At 44.1% G+C, this 18,755-nt stretch overlaps 1 protein-coding gene across 6 annotated transcripts in view; it reads right to left on the bottom strand.

The window, feature by feature from the left end:
- FGD5 (FYVE, RhoGEF and PH domain containing 5) overlaps nucleotides 1-18,755 on the bottom strand; it is a 95,252-nt gene that overhangs the window by 23,401 nt on the left and 53,096 nt on the right. For 5 of the 6 annotated variants that reach the window (XR_012788614.1, XM_075574639.1, XM_075574638.1 and 2 more), the window contains exons 6-12: nucleotides 17,306-17,457; nucleotides 15,797-15,953; nucleotides 12,955-13,042; nucleotides 10,033-10,083; nucleotides 9,734-9,792; nucleotides 8,510-8,581; nucleotides 6,029-6,097 (exon numbers count right to left, since the gene is read on the bottom strand). Coding sequence is in view for 5 of the 6 variants with exons in the window: in XM_075574639.1 (XP_075430754.1) it covers nucleotides 6,029-6,097; nucleotides 8,510-8,581; nucleotides 9,734-9,792; nucleotides 10,033-10,083; nucleotides 12,955-13,042; nucleotides 15,797-15,953; nucleotides 17,306-17,457 (648 nt within the window). In the remaining variant the exon portion in view is untranslated. The remainder of the gene's footprint in view (nucleotides 1-6,028; nucleotides 6,098-8,509; nucleotides 8,582-9,733; nucleotides 9,793-10,032; nucleotides 10,084-12,954; nucleotides 13,043-15,796; nucleotides 15,954-17,305; nucleotides 17,458-18,755) is intronic. The other variant, XM_075574637.1, reaches the window with a different exon arrangement.

Below are 18,755 nucleotides of genomic sequence, written 5' to 3'. Positions count from 1 at the left end.
ATTGAGAAGGTGCTGGAATTTGTTGAAGATTTCATTTTTTTTTTAAATAAAAATGATCTAAACTCAAGACATTCAACATTTGTTTCCATTCTTTATTTGTAACATTTTATTACTTTTATTCTGTTAAAACAACACGTGGCTGATACATGGTGTGAAAACTTCTTTATCTCCTGCCACATAAATGTGTGGTCGATAGGGATCCACCCATTATTTACCATCACTGTACGTTACATGCACTTATTAAATTGAGAGGGCCCTATGATAAACGTTTCATACAAGCTACTGGCGCGGTTGTACTGGTACGCCATATATAAAATTATTGGTATGGGGTGATTGGGGACATTGTTGGTCCCTTAGGGGTCATTAAGGTACAAAAGGTTAAGAACCCCTGCTGTAGTGCGACCCATTGATTGCTGAAGCAACATATGTAACGGGAGGAAATGTCTAAATATTGTGGCTAAAACCTAATTCTGAAATGAGGATGTACAGAGATACAATAGAGCAGGTCTACAGTCCGGTACAGATCCGAACATCATGTCAACTTTGCATTGACTCCAACAGAGGCGTCAGCAGCTGTTTCTTCGCCTTTCATTGGGCAGAACAGCAGGAGAGAGAAGGGAAGCCTTGTGCGGATAGGCCGGACATTATAATATATCTATGGAAACTGGATGTCTGTAGTAATTGATAGGGTAGCCCTGCTTTACCTCTTAAGTATGTTCTGGAAATGGGAAAATGAACAGGCTTTAATGGAGCCTTCCATGTTTGTAATTACTGGGGTCATGGGATGTGTGATTGGAAAGCTTGGCCACTGGGACTTCCCTGAATCCCATAAGTAACACATCCCTATTATCATGTCAGAGGAAGGTGACACTAACCCTATAAACTTCCAATCAATCAGTGTCCCAGGTTAAACTTCTCATAGCATCCTGCACCAATCAGTGTCCCAGGTTACACTTCTCCATAACATCCTGCACCAATCAGTGTCCCAGGTTAAACTTCTCCATAACATCCTGCACCAATCAGTGTCCCAGGTTACACTTCTCCATAACCGCCTGCACCAATCAGTGTCCCAGGTTAAACTTCTCCATAACCGCCTCCACCAATCAGTGTCCCAGGTTAAACTTCTCCATAACATCCAGCACCAATCAGTGCCCCAGATTAAACTTCTCCATAACATCCTGCACCAATCAGCGCCCCAGGTTAAACTTCTCCATAACATCCTGCACCAATCAGTGTCCCAGGTTAAACTTCTCCATAACAGCCTGCACCAATCAGTGTCCCAAGTTAAACTTCTCCATAACCGCCTCCACCAATCAGTGTCCCAGGTTAAACTTCTCCATAACATCCTGCACCAATCAGTGCCCCAGATTAAACTTCTCCATAACATCCTGCACCAATCAGTGCCCCAGGTTACACTTCTCCATAACATCCTGCACCAATCAGTGTCCCAGGTTAAACTTCTCCATAACATCCTGCACCAATCAGTGTCCCAGGTTAAACTTCTCCATAACAGCCTGCACCAATCAGCGTCCCAGGTTAAACTTCTCCATAACATCCTGCACCAATCAGCGCCCCAGGTTAAACTTCTCCATAACATCCTGCACCAATCAGTGTCCCAGGTTAAACTTCTCCATAACATCCTGCACCAATCAGCGTCCCAGGTTAAACTTCTCCATAACAGCCTGCACCAATCAGTGTCCCAGGTTAAACTTCTCCATAACATCCTGCACCAATCAGCGTCCCAGGTTAAACTTCTCCATAACATCCTGCACCAATCAGTGTCCCAGGTTAAACTTCTCCATAACCGCCTGCATCAATCAGTGTCCCAGGTTAAACTTCTCCATAACATCCTGCACCAATCAGTGTCCCAGGTTAAACTTCTCCATAACAGCCTGCACCAATCAGTGCCCCAGGTTAAACTTCTCCATAACATCCTGCACCAATCAGCGCCCCAGGTTAAACTTCTCCATAACATCCAGCACCAATCAGCGTCCCAGGTTAAACTTCTCCATAACATCCTGCACCAATCAGCGCCCCAGGTTAAACTTCTCCATAACATCCTGCACCAATCAGCGTCCCAGGTTAAACTTCTCCATAACATCCTGCACCAATCAGCGTCCCAGGTTAAACTTCTCCATAACATCCTGCACCAATCAGTGTCCCAGGTTAAACTTCTCCATAACCGCCTGCATCAATCAGTGCCCCAGGTTAAACTTCTCCATAACATCCTGCACCAATCAGCGCCCCAGGTTAAACTTCTCCATAACATCCAGCACCAATCAGCGTCCCAGGTTAAACTTCTCCATAACATCCTGCACCAATCAGTGCCCCAGGTTAAACTTCTCATAGCATCCTGCACCAATCAGCGTCCCAGGTTAAACTTCTCCATAACATCCTGCACCAATCAGTGCCCCAGGTTAAACTTCTCCATAACATCCTGCACCAATCAGTGTCCCAGGTTACACTTCTCCATAACATCCTGCACCAATCAGTGCCCCAGGTTAAACTTCTCCATAACATCCTGCACCAATCAGTGCCCCAGTTCTGAACATTCCGTGTACAATATTATAGGATTTCGGAGCTGCACCGAATGAAACATTCTGATTGGATAGCCCCACAGCTCTTGTTTATAATGCCAGGGTGCATGCAGGGTTGCCACCTTCGACTGAAGGCCAAGCCAGAGATTTTTTTTTTTAATAGAGCACGTACCTCTGGCGTCCTCCCGGCGTCTCCCCCTGCAACTCACTTCAATAGGGCTGCGCGCGTCACGTCATGCGGCGTCAAGTTGCCATGACAACATGGTGCCGCATGACTTTGTGACGTAAAGTAGCATCTTGTTATATTACAATGTGCGTCACGTGATTCTGTTACGTCACGTGTCGTTCCTGTTGTCATGGCAACGCGGCATCATTTGACGCAGTGGTTGCAGGGGAAGATGCCGGAAGATGTTGCCACCACACGAAGGGTATGAACAAAAAAGACCACCCGCTCACTCTTAGTCTTACATATTAGTCTGGGTGCACTAGGGTAGTGGCAATAGCATAAAAAGAGGTCTCTTTCCCCAAAGACAGGGAAAGTATAGAAACCCCAATTACATGCACTCTCAGATCTCATTTGTTCGAAAGTGGTATCAGTCTTGAGACTCAGAAATGCTCTTGAAATACTGTTGTGAACAGTGTAATAAAAAAACCTCGAGGTAACCCCTATGATAGTGTATTAGTGATATGGTTCAAATAATTTTTTTATTTCTAACAAGATAAAAATAATGGGGCACAAAAATTGTTAAAAACGCATGGGGCATATAACAATGGAGGTATACTCTACTGTAGTATAGATCACTCAAAGTGGAAAAATATTAGTGCTGTTATTAGCAGCAATCAATACAATATTGTTCACATTGCCCTGTAAATTAAATTGGGCACTCACAAGTATTGTTCAGACTGCCCTGTAATTTAACTACAACAATGCACATGTGAATAATAGGTCTCTTAAGTGTCCCAGCATGTAGATAAAGAGGGGGCATTTTGGAGCCATATATAAATTCCAGATAGTCTTTATAGATTCAATTGAGCAAGGGCTGAATGTAAAAACCCTTTTAGACCCAGTTATGAGTATTGTCAGGCTGATGCCGTTGCACAGTATGGGATAAACAGTGGATGGCCAGGATAGGGAGGGGAGGTATTCCCTGATAGAATGGAGGTTAGTAACTCTGCAGCAGCACAGTCCTGGTAGTATACTTGCCTCAGACTCTGCTTAGGTACCTAGAGGTCAGACAGGTAGGGGGGGAAGTATCTCTCAGCTCTCCCTGCAGTAGTAGCTGGCCGTCCAGGAAAGGAGAAGCGCCCGGTAGGGGATTTCCCCTCCTAACAGCTGAGTGCTGCACTCGTAGGTGGCCATCAGAGCACAGAGAAGCGCTGGGCTCCGGGTTACCTTAATACCAGCTCAGTGCTTGTGTGGCAGATCGCCAGACTGTCCGCATAGTCAGTATACACAGCATGTCATGAGTAGTGACGTCAGCGGACTGCCCTCACCACCTGGAGGTTCACTGGGTAAACCCGTAGCCCTGAGACACCTGGTCAAAACCCGAAGTCTCCGGGTGAAACCCGGAGTGGTGGCAACCCCGGGTGCATGCTACATGTATGTATGTATGTATGTATGTCTTTATTTATATAGCGCCATTAATGTACGTAGCGCTTTACAGCAGTAATACATGTGACAGTCATATAAATAACAAATAATACAAACAACACATAATGGGAAGAAGTCAGACATAAAAGTAACATTTAGGAAATGGAGTTCCTGCTCCGAAGAGCTTACAATCTAATTAGTTGGTAGGAAGAACGTACAAACAGTAGGAGAGAATTCTGGTAAGTGCGTCTGCAGGGGGCCAAGCTTTATGTATGAGGTGTAAATTATCAGAAATTGAGCTACTCATATGCTTCCTTAAGCAGGTGTGTTTTGAGTTGGGTCTTAAAGGTGGATAGAGAGAGGGTGCTAGTTGGATATTGAGGGGTAGGGCATTCCAGAGGTGTGGGGCAGTCTGTGAGAGGTTTAAGGCGGGAGAGGACATTAGATACAAAGGGGGTAGAGAGAAGACATCCTTGAGCAGAACGCAAGAGGCGGGATGGTGCATAGTGAGAAATTAGGGCTGAGATGTAAGGAGGGGAAGAAGAGTGTAAAGCTTTAAAAGTGAGGAGTAGAATTGAGTATGTGATACGGGATTTGATAGGAAGCCAGGAGAGGGATTTCAGCAGGGGAGACACAGACAGATTTAGGAAAAAGTAGAGTGATTCTGGCAGCAGCATTTAGTATAGATTGTAGGGGAGACAGGTGAGAGGCAGGAAGGCCGGACAGCAGGAGGTTACAGTAATCGAGATGGGAGAGAATGAGGGTCTGTGTCAAAGTTTTAGCAGTCGAGCAACGGAGGAAAGGGCGTATATTTGTTATATTGCGGAGGAAAAAGCGACAGGTTTTAGCTACCTTTTGAATGTGAGAGAGGAGTCGAGTGTGACCCCTAGGCAGCGTGCATGTGCTACTGCGTGAATTATAGTACTTCCAACAGTAATGTGGAAGGAGGTAGTAGGGCCAGGTTTGGGAGGAAGTATGAGGAGCTCCGTCTTAGACATGTTAAGTTTAAGTCAGTGGAGGGCCATCCAGGGTGATATCGCAGAGAGACATTCAAAAACTTTAGTCTGTACAGCAGGTGTAAGGTATGGGGTAGAAAAGTAAATTTGATTGTTAGCAGCATAGAGGTGATATTTAAACCCAAGAGATGTGATTAGGTCACCTAGAGAGAGTGTGTAAAGACATATATACAATCCTAGTTTCTTAATGTGACAATTATTCAGCTTTCATCTGCAATAAGCGCACAATTGAATTTCAAAACAGAAACTAAGAGATCTCAAATCTGACAGGGAGGCTTTTCCCTTAACCACGTTACAACATCCCTTTCCAGGACGCCTTTGTAGAGTCATTCTTGGAAGTGTGAGATCAGGGTTGGAACGGGACTGCAGACCTCTGTAGGTTGGCAGAGGTCAGGAAAGGGGTTTTTTTTTTTTTTTTTGTTCTTTTCAATTTTTTATTTTAGCAGTTCTAACTCTGTGCAGCAACATCCGTGTACACAAAAGACTGGAATCAGGAAACAGACTCCCTGCTAAAGCCCAACAAACATCCTGCCAGGATGCTACACAAACACAGGAATGCAGGAAAAATGGTCAGGGACGAGGGCTTTCTGCATAACAGCAAAGCGAGCTGGTGACAGTATAAACAGGAACGAGAGAAAGGTGTGGGGTCAGGACTAGAGCCTTCTTTCCCCCTCATCCATCCCACGACCTCCAGCTTCTTCTACATTTTCTCCTCCAATAATGGCTGTGGAAGTCTGACATCTTCTTCACTACCTGACATTATTGTAGGGATTAAAACTGACATGACACTGGGCCAGTCTACAATAATTTCCCTTCACTTTTCCAGCTAGAGTGGCTGCCTCCCATTTCTACGTTGAGATAACCCCGAGCATGCATCTTCTTACCAAGAACAAATGACGGGGGTGTCTGTTTTTCCCACATACTTTCATCAGAGTTCCCTCTTTTACAAACTCCTGTGAGAATAGAGAGTGCGCGTGAAGATTAATAACACTGAGCATTTATTAATTACTTATCGATCATTCATTCCTGGGCTCTAGATGGAGCCATAATCATATCATATGGCCTCGTTACACCACTAATTTTACTTTAAAGAGGCAATCCAAGCCTGCAAATTTTGTTGCGATTTATATATATATATATATATATATATATATATATATATATATATAGCAACTGTAAATATTACTGTATGTTCATTTGCATGTCTTAGACAGGTCTGCAACCCTGTCTTTCCCCATTATCGCCTAGCATACAGCGCTTCCAATGCAGCAAGGTATTCTGGGAAATGACATGCAAATGAGCAGTCAGTGCCACCTTTTGTCTCAAGCTCGTATTACAGAAGCAAATCCTCAAGACAATGCATGCTGTTTTAAACACAGCTTTTAGACAGAGGCTGGGATGAGATGCAAAGCCATTAAACCCACTCACAGACATGTTTCAACCTTGATGGGTATCATCAGTGTGATGTTGGTTGTAATGGCTAAGCTGGTTTGAGACTATAGACTAGGTAATCACCACAATGATTAAGGTTATGGTGGGTAAAAAAGTGACAAAAACCCTCCACAGTAAAGCATAAAGCAACTGTAAATATTACTGTATGTTCATTTGCATGTCTTAGACAGGTCTGCAACCCTGTCTTTCCCCATTATCGCCCAGCATACAGCGTTTCCACTGCAGCAAGGGATTCTGGGAAATGACATGCAAATGAGCAGTCAGTGCCACCTTTTGTCTCAAGCTCGTATTACACAAGCAAATCCTCAAGCCAATGCATGCTGTTTTAAACACAGCTTATATAATATATATATATATATATATATATATATATATATATATATATATATATATATATATATATATATACATAGATAGATAGATGGAGAGAGAGAGAGAGAGAGACAGACAGACAGACAGACAGACAGACAGACAGATAGATACACAAGAATTGCCTGCCACAGACAATAATTAGATAGAGAGTATCAAAATGAGTAAATAGACTATGATATGACAGCCACTAATGGTGCTTGGAACAAAGATATGTGGAAACAAATAGAGAAGAAGTGTTCCAATAATAGCACTCAGATATACTCAAGTATAAACATACAAATGTTATTAAGAACGTCAAAAATATAAACATATAAGTTAAAACAGTCCCTGATGCCACCCTATACAGATATAAGTAGGAACAAATCCATTCAAACAATGACATCCATGAGCACATTGCAAATAGTCAGTTAAACCTCATATAAGTAAACTGATTGAGAAAGAGGGTCTAAAATAAACCCTCTCCCCAATAAGACCAACTGGTCTACAATTCTAATATGTAGGTGAAAAAATGGACCTGGTATAAATGATCTACACAGATTGCTATACAATATGGTGCAACAACACACAGTCCATATCTAACCTCAATGATAAGACACCTCTTACCCTGCAGTCCCTATCAGCAGTGAAAAACACCAATAACCTATCACAAACATAACAAGGACTCGGTAATAGCAAGGAGTGGAGGTAAAGGAAATGTGCATTGCACAAGATGTAAAATGCTATGATACTGCAATGAGTCAAGGCAGAGTAAATGCAAAGTCACATTTGTATAAATGAGATAAAGAACCTGATCCAGATTATTACAAATCTGTACTAAACCTTTGTGACAGGTTACTGGTGTGTTTCACTGCTGATAGGGACTGCAGGGTAAGAGGTGTCTTTTATCATTGAGGTTAGATCTGGACTGGGTGTTCTTGCACCATGTATTATAGCAATCTGTGTATATCATTTATACCAGGTCCATTTTGTCACCTACATATTAGACTTTTAGACCGGCTGGCCTTATTGGGGAGAGGGTTTATTTTAGACCCTCTTTCTCAATCAATAAAATATACTTCTACAAAGTGTTTAACTTTCATATTTGTGTCAAGTTTATAAACTGAACTGGGGAACATTCGCCATTTGTCTATTTATAAGAATTATGATTTTTGGGGGGGTTTCCTAAAACTACAAAAAGTTTAAAGCAGCAAACTTCACTGCTGAACTGTAAAATCAATGTCTTTGTACCATCAGAAACTGCTGCCCCCCCCCCCCGCTCATACTGTATGAACCCCATTTTTTTTGGCCATTTAATGCCATTTTCTATCCCAGTGGGCCTGAAATACAGAATGCCAAAAAAAAAGCATTGACCAAATCAACAGACAAATAATAAGAAATATATATCAGTAACTCAATGATTGGAGTCCTTTCGTACGTGTAATATAGTAGTTATGACTGGGGAAGAAGTCAGCATTATAATATGAACTTGTAATAAGTGCATTTTAGAGAGCAGATTGTTTTACAATCATGTTATCCGAGGATTAGCAGCAAAAAATACCTACTCTTCCAGGCTGTAGGAGGCAGCTCTGTCCGCTGACACTGTACTCGATTTGTACCAACTTCTGCAGATTTTCCTACAAGTACAAAAGAAAGGACTATTAAAGGAACAATTCATGCAATACCCACATGTTTTTTTTTTTTATAATAAATCAGTCCTATAGTATTAGATAATATTTACAAAAAAAAATTCTTATTCAACACTTAATGCCATTTAATGAGTTGTAATATACTGAGCATCCATTGATTTCTATAGCAGGCTTTAGCCCACCTCCCCAGCAGTGCAAGATCTTTGCAACACTTTCCTGTTTGTCATTTGTTGACAATGTTCTCAACAGTTTGAGCTGCAAACTGTAACAATAGATGATGTTACTGTAGTAATTTAAGAATACATTGTAGCTGCTGGGTTACTCTGGCTGAAGGATTGATTGAACCCGAAAGGCGGCCATTTAGTGAACCCTGGGAAGCAGGGTCTTTGCTGATCGATCACCTGAGAACTAATAAATCGGCAGTTTAGGTAATTCGTTTTCAATAAAAGGTCATCAAAGGCTGCATTTTTAATACAAATATATATATATTTAAATGCTGTGCGGATTGCCTCTTTAATTCTTTATTATACACTCACTGCTGACATAAAATAAAATCTGAGAATGGGAAATGTGGTATTACAATAATCTTCTACTTATCTCGCATTGCCTGCAGCGAAACTGTCTACCACTGCAGTATAGGTTTTATAACTCGCATTAAATATAATAAAAACTGGCAATCCCAGTTTGTTTAAAACTAGAATACGAGCACAACACTGAATTATACACAGAGGTAAAGAAAATGTGCGCAAATCTTTCATAATTACACAAAAATGGGTATGGGTCATAATACAATTACATTCACACATTTTCAGAACACTGGCCGGTCATTACAAATGGCCTTTTAGTGTCCGCTGAACATTTGCTGAAGCAGCCTGGCCACGTCTTGTTCAGCCAGTCATGTGCTAGTTATGTGGTCATCGGTTGCATCCAGTGAAGCTGCAAAGGAAGATGGGGCATTAGGGACGGACACAAAGAACAGCAGCACTGAGCTGAATCCGTGGTGGAGAGAAACCGTCCCAGTTAATGAGATTGTAGAAAGGTTTTGTTTGGGCGGTTTGGGTCAGTAGTGCATCGTTTAGTGGCAGTGAAGATCGAGATGGCATTCAAGCAACACACTGTGCGACACACAGTAACACTCACCCCTTGCCGCATGCTGTCATTAGCTCGATCTGCAACTTCTGAGACAATCAGCAGGGCAGCTGTGGGGAGAAATGGCCCATCTTTGTGAGTTGTCTCTGATCTGTCCATTGTATACATTAGTCATGCACATTAACAGAAAGGATATATTTTGTCTGTACAGTTTATCCTGATCAAATAATAGTTAAGAATGATATATATATATATATATATATATATATATATATATATATATATTCCACCCCTTAGCTCTGCGATATGAGCGCACTTGGCCAGGCCCCACAATGCTCTGCTTCACTCACCCTGTGTGTCTTCATACTCCACCAAGTCTGGGCAGAGGTTATTCAGGTAATCTGTGGGGCACAATGAAACATTATACAGTAATCCCCGTGTTATGTTAGTGCGCAGTACGGAGTACCGATACTCTCCATTAACTGACCTAATTTTGCAACCTAAATCCCATTTTTAGTTTGTAAAGTGTCCCCTCCTTTTTGTTCCTCTTTAAGTACAACACCCACCTTCAAAATTTGCTGATCAAGGGCTTCGTTGCTTAAATGCCAAACTGGCCAGTTCTCCCTTCTTATCAAGGAGAATCCCCTACAACTGAAAAGTATCTACTTCTCCCTAATCCCTAATATGTATCTACTTTCTCCCTGTGAAAATGTCCCTTAAGCTCACTGTAGGTTAATAGAACAGGCAGATAAATTACTTTTTTTCGCTACTTAATAATGAAATAAAGCCCGAGTATTTCTGACTCTATCAGCACCAAAGCGGTAGAAAAAAAGGATGGATTTTTTAACCCTTTTGCTGCCAGAGGAGCCGCGGCGCATTAAAAAAAAACATGTTATAGTCCTCTCCGAATGTGTTTGTGGGACTTCCACCAAATGTCTTCTGGCGCTGGAAAGTGTTCTCTGGAAAAGCACTGCTTACTAAATATGGGCCCAAATTGTAACTGCTTCCGAGATCTGAGATAGTCACACCAACATCTGACTTTTTATTCAAAGCCAGGGGCAGGATATTGCTCTGACAGTCAAACGAAGTCTTTCATATCCAGCTTCTAACTCGCGGATCGTGCTGATAGCTTTGAAAAGCGACAATGTGTTACCTGATTCAATTGTCAGAGGGGATGCTGAAATTCACATTTCTTTTAGCTAAATTAAAGCACAGCTTCAAATCCATGCCTGCCAGAGAGATAACGTGTCCCCCTGAGTGCAAACCCAGCTTGCAAAGCTTTGCCTAAATGTCTTTAACAGGAATGCAATTTAAAGCTGCAGACCAAGCAATATCCTACGTGTGTTTTATTAATAAATCAGTTCTGTACTATGAGAAAATACTTTTAGCATTTTTTTTTACACAACTCTGAATGACATTTTTAATTTATTATAATGTAACCAGCATTTTTTAGTTTCTATAGTAACCATTTACAAGGTCACATCCCCTTCCTCTTCTGAAACAGGCTCTGGCACACCCCTATCTGAGCCTTGCCCTCTATCTAGCAGCGCACCAATTGTATCTAGTGACTGCCTGGTCTCATGATCTTCCCCACAGAACTTTGCATCTTTGGTCCTCTTCTGCTGCACTGACAGCCATTTAGTGAACCCCCGAGCCAAATCTTCACCAATCGATCACAGGAGAACGGATCGACCGGCAACTTAGCGAATTACTTATCATTGTGTGGATTGTACTGATGCACATATCAAAGGGAAATAAATAAATTAAAAAAACAGCAACTTGGACTGCTGCGTTAAAGCAGGGGTTTTACCCTACGTGAACCATGGCACTTTGACTTTCAGGGTCACTCTGGTTTCCAAGATAGTTGTAGTGTTTTTGTACTGGAATTGACACACAAAAACTACAAATATGACCAAACACAACTGAAGCATCCTGACAAAAAGCTGCAATTTTTCTATTGGCTGTTGGAGTGAACCCTGTGGCTATTTTAGGGTCTTTCTGAACGGGATGTTCGGGGAACCACCGATTCAGCTTAGGATAGATCAATTTAAAATGTATTTTTTTAAGCGAGCAGATGGAACGGCTGTATTAAATCAGCAATCTGCTGCTCCTGGGGAACAAGAACGCATTATAATATGAACTTAGCCATACGTGTATTTGGTAAGGGACACTGCTGGAATTTTCGGAGAAATAGTGCAGAAAATGTCAAGCTCCGGTGTAACAGGGGAGTAATCCCTGTTCAAGTAATGTGCCTTTAATCTAGCAGTGTGGTGGTTAACTGCTGGTAGTCAATTAATAAACACCACCTGCCTGATTTAGATTGCTTACAAAAGCCTGTCTGTTGAGACAGGAAGTGACTCCTTAGCTCACGTGTGAGCTGAACTTTGGAGACAGAGCAGAAGTTCTTGAGTCTCCCAGGAGAGACTGACCAAGAGAACACAGATCTCTGGAGCTGACCATGTCTTGAGCTCTGCCAGAAGACACAGCAGAGCTGCTTCCAAGACACAGGGGAAACTTCTAAACCTGAATGCTGACAAACCCTGAAGAAAAGGTAGCAACCAGGGACAGAGAAGATTTTCCCTCCAAACTACAAGGAACAGATAAGACTTGTATTACAAGACTTTTTATATCTGTTCATTTCATGCTATGTGTTTGGGGCTGGGAGACATGCTTAACTAAGGGAGTTGTGACTTGCATATTATTTCACTAGAACCACCCCCAAGTGAATAGAAGCTGTGTTTCCCCCTTGTTTGGATGGTTTCCTGATGTTAAGGAAAAGGCACAATAAAGCCTCGTAATAATTTCACCTTATAAAGTCTCCAATTGTGTACCTCTGTGATCGTCCGTCTACATCCGGCCTCACTGCTTTGCTGGATTAGGGTATTTTGGATGGAATTTACTATTCTATCACTTCCACGTTGGTCTCTAGGGTACCTCTAAGCCAGGGTGGTCAACTGAAGTCATCAAGTCAACAACAGGTCAGATTTTTAGGATATCCCTGCTTCAGCATAGGTGGCTCAATCAGTGGCTCAGTCAAAGACTGAGCCTCTGATTGAACCACCTGTGCTGAAACAGAGACTGATTGAGCCACCTGTGTCGAAGCATGGACTGATTGCGCCACCTGTGCCGAAGCAGGGACTGATTGAGCCACCTGTGCTGAAGCAGGGAATATCCTGGAAACCTGACCTGTTGGTGGCCCTTGAGGACTGAAGTTGGCCACCCCTGCTCCAAGCCTTTGCTTACGCCAACCTTCGCTGCGTGGCGCCGCTCACCTGTGAAGATCATGTGATACTGGAAGACTCTTTGCACCACTTTCATCAGCTCGTGTTTCACGTTCGCTTGGCCACGCTGAAGGATCCTCTGTTCTCCAAGATCAAGAGAGAAACATTCAGTGTCAGCCGGAGCTGGAAAGCTTTTGGGGTTGTTACATATAATTATCTCCATCTCCTTCTAAGCTGGAGGTGGGTATTGCCACTAATAGAATGCACTGACAGGGCTCGCTGGTGCTGGCTACGTTCTGAACTGAGTATTGGATACACACGCTTGACATGTATGTGGAAGCTCCCTGTTAGTCCTTTCACCGGTATTACAGTATTTACATTTCTCCAAGACCAGTATGGCTGTCACATAGTTGTCGGGGGTTCCCACCTTCTGTTAAATAATAACACAGAGACTTAAATTTTTTATTTTTTTTTACAGGTTTTAATTTATCTATTTAACTGTCTTATTAACCTTATTAACCTGTCTTATATTTAACCTTCCCCGGCGGTGACATCTCCCCCTGCATGGTCCCGTCAAAATGGCTCCGTAATGTCAAATGCCGTCACGTTACTATGAGAATGGGACGGCACGTGACGTTACGGCGCCATGACAACGGGACACTCTGCGATGCCACGTTGGCATGACACCATGATGTGCTGTTGTCATGGCAACGCGTCGCGATTTGATGTCGCGGAGCCACCTTGACGAAACCATGCAGGGGGGGGGAGATACCGATGACGCAGAAGGTAAGAGCCGAGGACGTGCACCAAACATCCCAGCCGGCCCTGCAGTAACCCCGGAGATTTCATATCTCAACCCACAGCCCGGAGGTACCGAACCAAAACCCGTAGTCTCCGGATAAAACCCTGACAGTCGTAGGTGAGCTATGTCCTAAGGCTGCACCTATAGTGCCGTCGATGGCGACAGCGACACGATGGGTGACGTCACCCGTCGCCACAGGCGAAAGTTATATTTCGCTGGGCAGTGGCGTCGCGGGTTTCCTGGCATTTTATTGGTTCAAGGGCCGTCACATGAGGCAACAGCCCTTGAAAAATCAAATTTTGCCGGCTACCAGTTTTCGCGACGGCGACGTCGCTCCATTGTATTGTCGGCGTCGCGCTTACTATAAGCGCACGCAGCGGCGGCAATGCGTTTGTTTTCAGTCGCCATCGCCGGCTCTATACGCGTGGCTTAGGGCAGGTTTGATGCGCTCACACTTCTCTGGAGCACAGCAGCAACCAAATGGAACCTACCGTTTCTTTCACCCGGTGCAGAAAGTTACCAAACTATAAACTTCGCAGACTGCGTGATACAGATTCCAGGGAGCAAAGGATGTGTTACATCTCGTTCCAATCTGTTCACCAGGTAACTCCTCCTTTCTGACACCTGATACACACTGGAGAAAGCGCGCCACATGTCGACGCACAGGGGAACGAGACGAAAATGCCGCCATTTGCTTTCATTTTGCTACAAATTTGCCTGGGCACCGAGTCCGTCAAATAAAGATTGTTGCGCACTCATCCAGCAATGACGAGGTTAATGAAACACAGGGGAAATACCTGCAGTTCAATACACTTTTTGACAGTCGCTATTTGTCATCCCTGAAAAACGGCTAGCAGCAAGATAAACATATTGCGCGCGGACAGCATTTACATGAGAGGCAAGTATTCCGCACAGCAGCAGAATGAATGAAATCCAATAATGTGCTTGTTATTTACGCCTCTCTACTGGGTGTACTTGGCGTTAGTGATACCCAACTGGGGTCAGCTGGAAACCCTGACAGATTTATGGATCAAATCATTCTCCCAACAAGTGTCGCTGGTAAACGTCTTAAGCTTTAACCCCGTCACTGCCAAAGATCCCAACTCCTATTCTTGCACTCAAGCAGTTGACCCCTGAATGCATTATTGAGCTTCCACCTTCCTACCATCCCTGACCCCCTCCCCCCCCCCACAGCTCTCCCCCATCCATCAATTATTTAAAGAGACCTAAGCTCCACTACTTTATGGAAACCCAAGTAAAAGTCTCCTGACAGCCTGTACCTCCTACTCCTACCACCTCTCGCCAAGGGGAAACCGCCAGTCCCGGCAGCTGGGCACACGGGGAGCAGACACGAAACCTCAAGTGTACCAGCCTTTTACCCACTAGACACAGCATCTCCACTCCCCATTCTTCTGTATGGACTGTAAGCTCTATTATCTTTAACATAGCTTCATGTTTCCATGTTGTTATCCTCACTCGTCCGCCTGGTACGGTTTCTTGAAGTTTGCTGTACATTGGGCTCACATTTGCATCAGCAGGGTTTATGATGGCGTGCACACAACCTGCGGCAAGAACGCCACCTCTCAGTGTGCCAACCGGGTTTAAATCCCAGTGTCGGCTCTCTGTGTAACCTAGCGCAGGGGCGCTCAACCCCATTCCTCAAGACCCCCCAAAAGGTCAGGTACTAAGGATACCCCAGCTTCAGTACAGGTGGCTCAATCAGAGGCTCAGTCGCAGACTGAGCCTCTGATTGAGCTACCGGTGCTGAAGCTGGGACTGATTAAGCCACCTGTGCTGAAGCAGGGATATCCCTAAAACCTAACCTGTTGGGGGTGGGGGGTGGAGGGGTATCTCGAGGACTGGAGTTGGCCACCCCTGACCTAGAGCACATCAACTATTTATGCATGCCCGAGGCACCACAATTAGAGTGCAAGCTCTGCAGGGCAGGGACTTATCGCTGCAAGTTATTTGAAATGGTTGTGTGACTCTGCTGCCGTAAAACACATCCGGCGTTTGCCGATTCTAAGACATTTGCAGTAACGTTGACAAAATACAGTAGGGTCCCAGTGCACGGCCGCAGTGCTGACCTACCTCAAACTCTCTGACAGCCGCTGCTATCTGCGAGGTTTTGAGGCTGCAGTCTTCCAGGGAGGCGGCGGTCTTATCGAAGGCAACAATGAAGGCCGTGTGATGTTGGAACCTGGAGGCGCGGCACAGGAACACATCCGCTATCTTCTGGCTCTGCTCCCTGTGTATGGAGAACATGAGCCAGCGATTACAACCCGCACCTGCCCGAGCTGCAACTCAATCACAGGCGTCCTTAACCCACGGACTGCCAGAGAGGCCACTTGTGGATGTTCGAGAATATATCAGTGACTTCTAACCTTTTTTTGGTTAAGGAACCCCAAGCGAAATTCTGAGGAACCCCAACCCTCTCTAATAGCGCGTCTGAGATCAGATGCATTGTAAGGAACCCCAACCCTCTCTAATAGCGCGTCTGAGATCAGATGCATTGTAAGGAACCCCAACCCTCTCTAATAGCGCGTCTGAGATCAGATGCATTGTAAGGAACCCCAACCCTCTCTAATAGCTACACTGAGCTCAGATGCATTGTAAGGAACCCCAACCCTCTCTAATAGCGTGTCTGAGATCAGATGCATTGTAAGAGACCCCAACCCTCTCTAATAGCGCGTCTGAGATCAGATGCATTGTAAGGAACCCCAACCCTCTCTAATAGCATGTCTGAGATCAGATGCATTGTAAGGAACCCCAACCCTCTCTAATAGCTACACTGAGCTCAGATGCATTGTAAGGAACCCCAACCCTCTCTAATAGCGTGTCTGAGATCAGATGCATTGTAAGGAACCCCAACCCTCTCTAATAGCGCGTCTGAGATCAGATGCATTGTAAGAGACCCCAACCCTCTCTAATAGCGGGATTTCCAATATTTGGAGTAAGGAAGGAATTTATCTTTCCCGTTATGAGATATCATTAGATGATATGTCACTGGGGTTTTTTGTTTGCCTTCCTCTGTATCAATATACTGCAAGTACGGATATAGGATAAAGTATCTGTCGTCTAAATTTAGCACAGGTTGTACTTGATGGAGGTATGTGTTTTTTCAACCTCATCTACTATGTAACTATGTAACTATGTAATATAATAACTTTATTTCATATAGCGGGGACTGAAAGCGCATCACGATTACAGCACAGCGCGGTGCGCAGCACATAGGGTTGTTATAGACACATATATGTCACCGGCTATAAATGACGTCACCTCTCGAATTTTATAGAAAGGGTAGAGCCACACTGTTATTGGGATAAAGCAGCTTTAAGATGTAATATTGAAGGATGAAAAAATACAAACATTTCTATTTTGGGGAACGGTGCGAGGTTACAGGAGGGTCACTGCTTTCTGCCATTATAGGGGACACAGGGTGTCCGTGGGGGAAGTCGTTTATCTCACAGGTTCAGCATACTGTATATACATCCGATATAAGCCTAATATACGTACATATCATTGCCATTTACTTTATGTATAATCTGGAGCAGGAAGACTTGCCGGAGCCCGGTGCATTAATGTGCCGCTAAGTCTCACCAGTGCAGGATCCTCTGCGCCAGCTCGCCCACGATCTCCTGATGCAGGGAGTAAATCTCGTGGAGCTCACTCAGGCCGTGTCGCAGTCGGAGCTCTTCCTCCGCGTCCTCCTCTTCATCGCCCAGGACCCGGAGCACGGACATGTGGAATTCCTGCACAGACACAATGTAACGCACATCATGTGTGCTGGATGCTATGCACACAATACACTGAATACCATTGAATTTGAAACCCCAACCCTCTCTAATAGTGCGTCTGAGATCAGATGCATTGTAAGGAACCCCAACCCTCTCTAACAGCGTGCCTGAGGTCAGATACATTGTAAGGAACCCCAACCCTCTCTAATAGCATGTCTGAGATCAGAGGCATTGTAAGGAACCCCAAACCTCTCTAATAGCGCATCTGAGATCAGATGCATTGTAAGGAACCCCAACCCTCTCTAATAGCGTGCCTGAGATCAGATACATTGTAAGGAACCCCAACCCTCTCTAATAGCGCATCTGAGATCAGTTGCATTGTAAGGAACCCCAACCCTCTCTAATAGCGTGTCTGAGATCAGATGCATTGTAAGGAACCCCAAACATCTCTAATAGCGCGTCTGAGATCAGATGCATTGTAAGGAACTCCAAACCTCTCTAATAGCGCATCTGAGATCAGATGCATTGTAAGGAACCCCAACCCTCTCTAATAGCGTGCCTGAGATCAGATACATTGTAAGGAACCCCAACCCTCTCTAATAGCGTGTCTGAGATCAGATGCATTGTAAGGAACCCCAAACCTCCCTAATAGCGCGTCTGAGATCAGATGTATTGTGAGAAACCCCAAACCTCTCTAATAGCGCGTCTGAGATCAGATGCAGTGTAAGGAACCCCAATCCTCTCTTATAGCGCGTCTGAAATCAGATGCATTGTAAGGAACCCCAACTCTCTCTAATAGCATGTCTGAGATCAGATGCATTGTATGGAACCCCAACCCTCTCTAATAGCGCATCTGAGATCTGATGCATTGTACATTTTTCCTGTATTTGGTACAATTTGTTTTAAAGAAGATAGGACTGTGTGGGGTTGCTGGAATGAAAGATAGATGGAAGGAAAGGATTTTATTCAAAGCAAGTCAATTAAAGTGCTGTGCAGAGCTTGGCCTGTGTGTATCCCCTGACACAACGTGCTGTGAGGGTCAAGCAATGAAAGAACAATTACAGTGTTCCTTCTCTCCCGGCAACCTATAAAGAATCAAACAGTAAAACACGGAACAGCTGAGAAATTCATCCCAAGTCCCCCTGGGTGCAGCTAGACAATTTACTAGAAAGCAATGTGAAGGAACACAGCACACTGCTCCTGAAAACAAACATTCTGAACTGTATGATGATCCCAAGTATCTCTATATACCTTCAGCACAAAGAAGAAAACACAGTTATCACGGGTCACACATGGGATTAACATGCTAACTC

The sequence above is a fragment of the Ascaphus truei genome, chromosome 17 (genome assembly GCF_040206685.1).
Source record: "Ascaphus truei isolate aAscTru1 chromosome 17, aAscTru1.hap1, whole genome shotgun sequence".
NCBI classification, from domain to species: domain Eukaryota; kingdom Metazoa; phylum Chordata; class Amphibia; order Anura; family Ascaphidae; genus Ascaphus; species Ascaphus truei.
The sequence above is the reverse complement of the archived record's forward strand: the minus strand, read 5'-3'. Positions and strand labels throughout refer to the sequence as shown.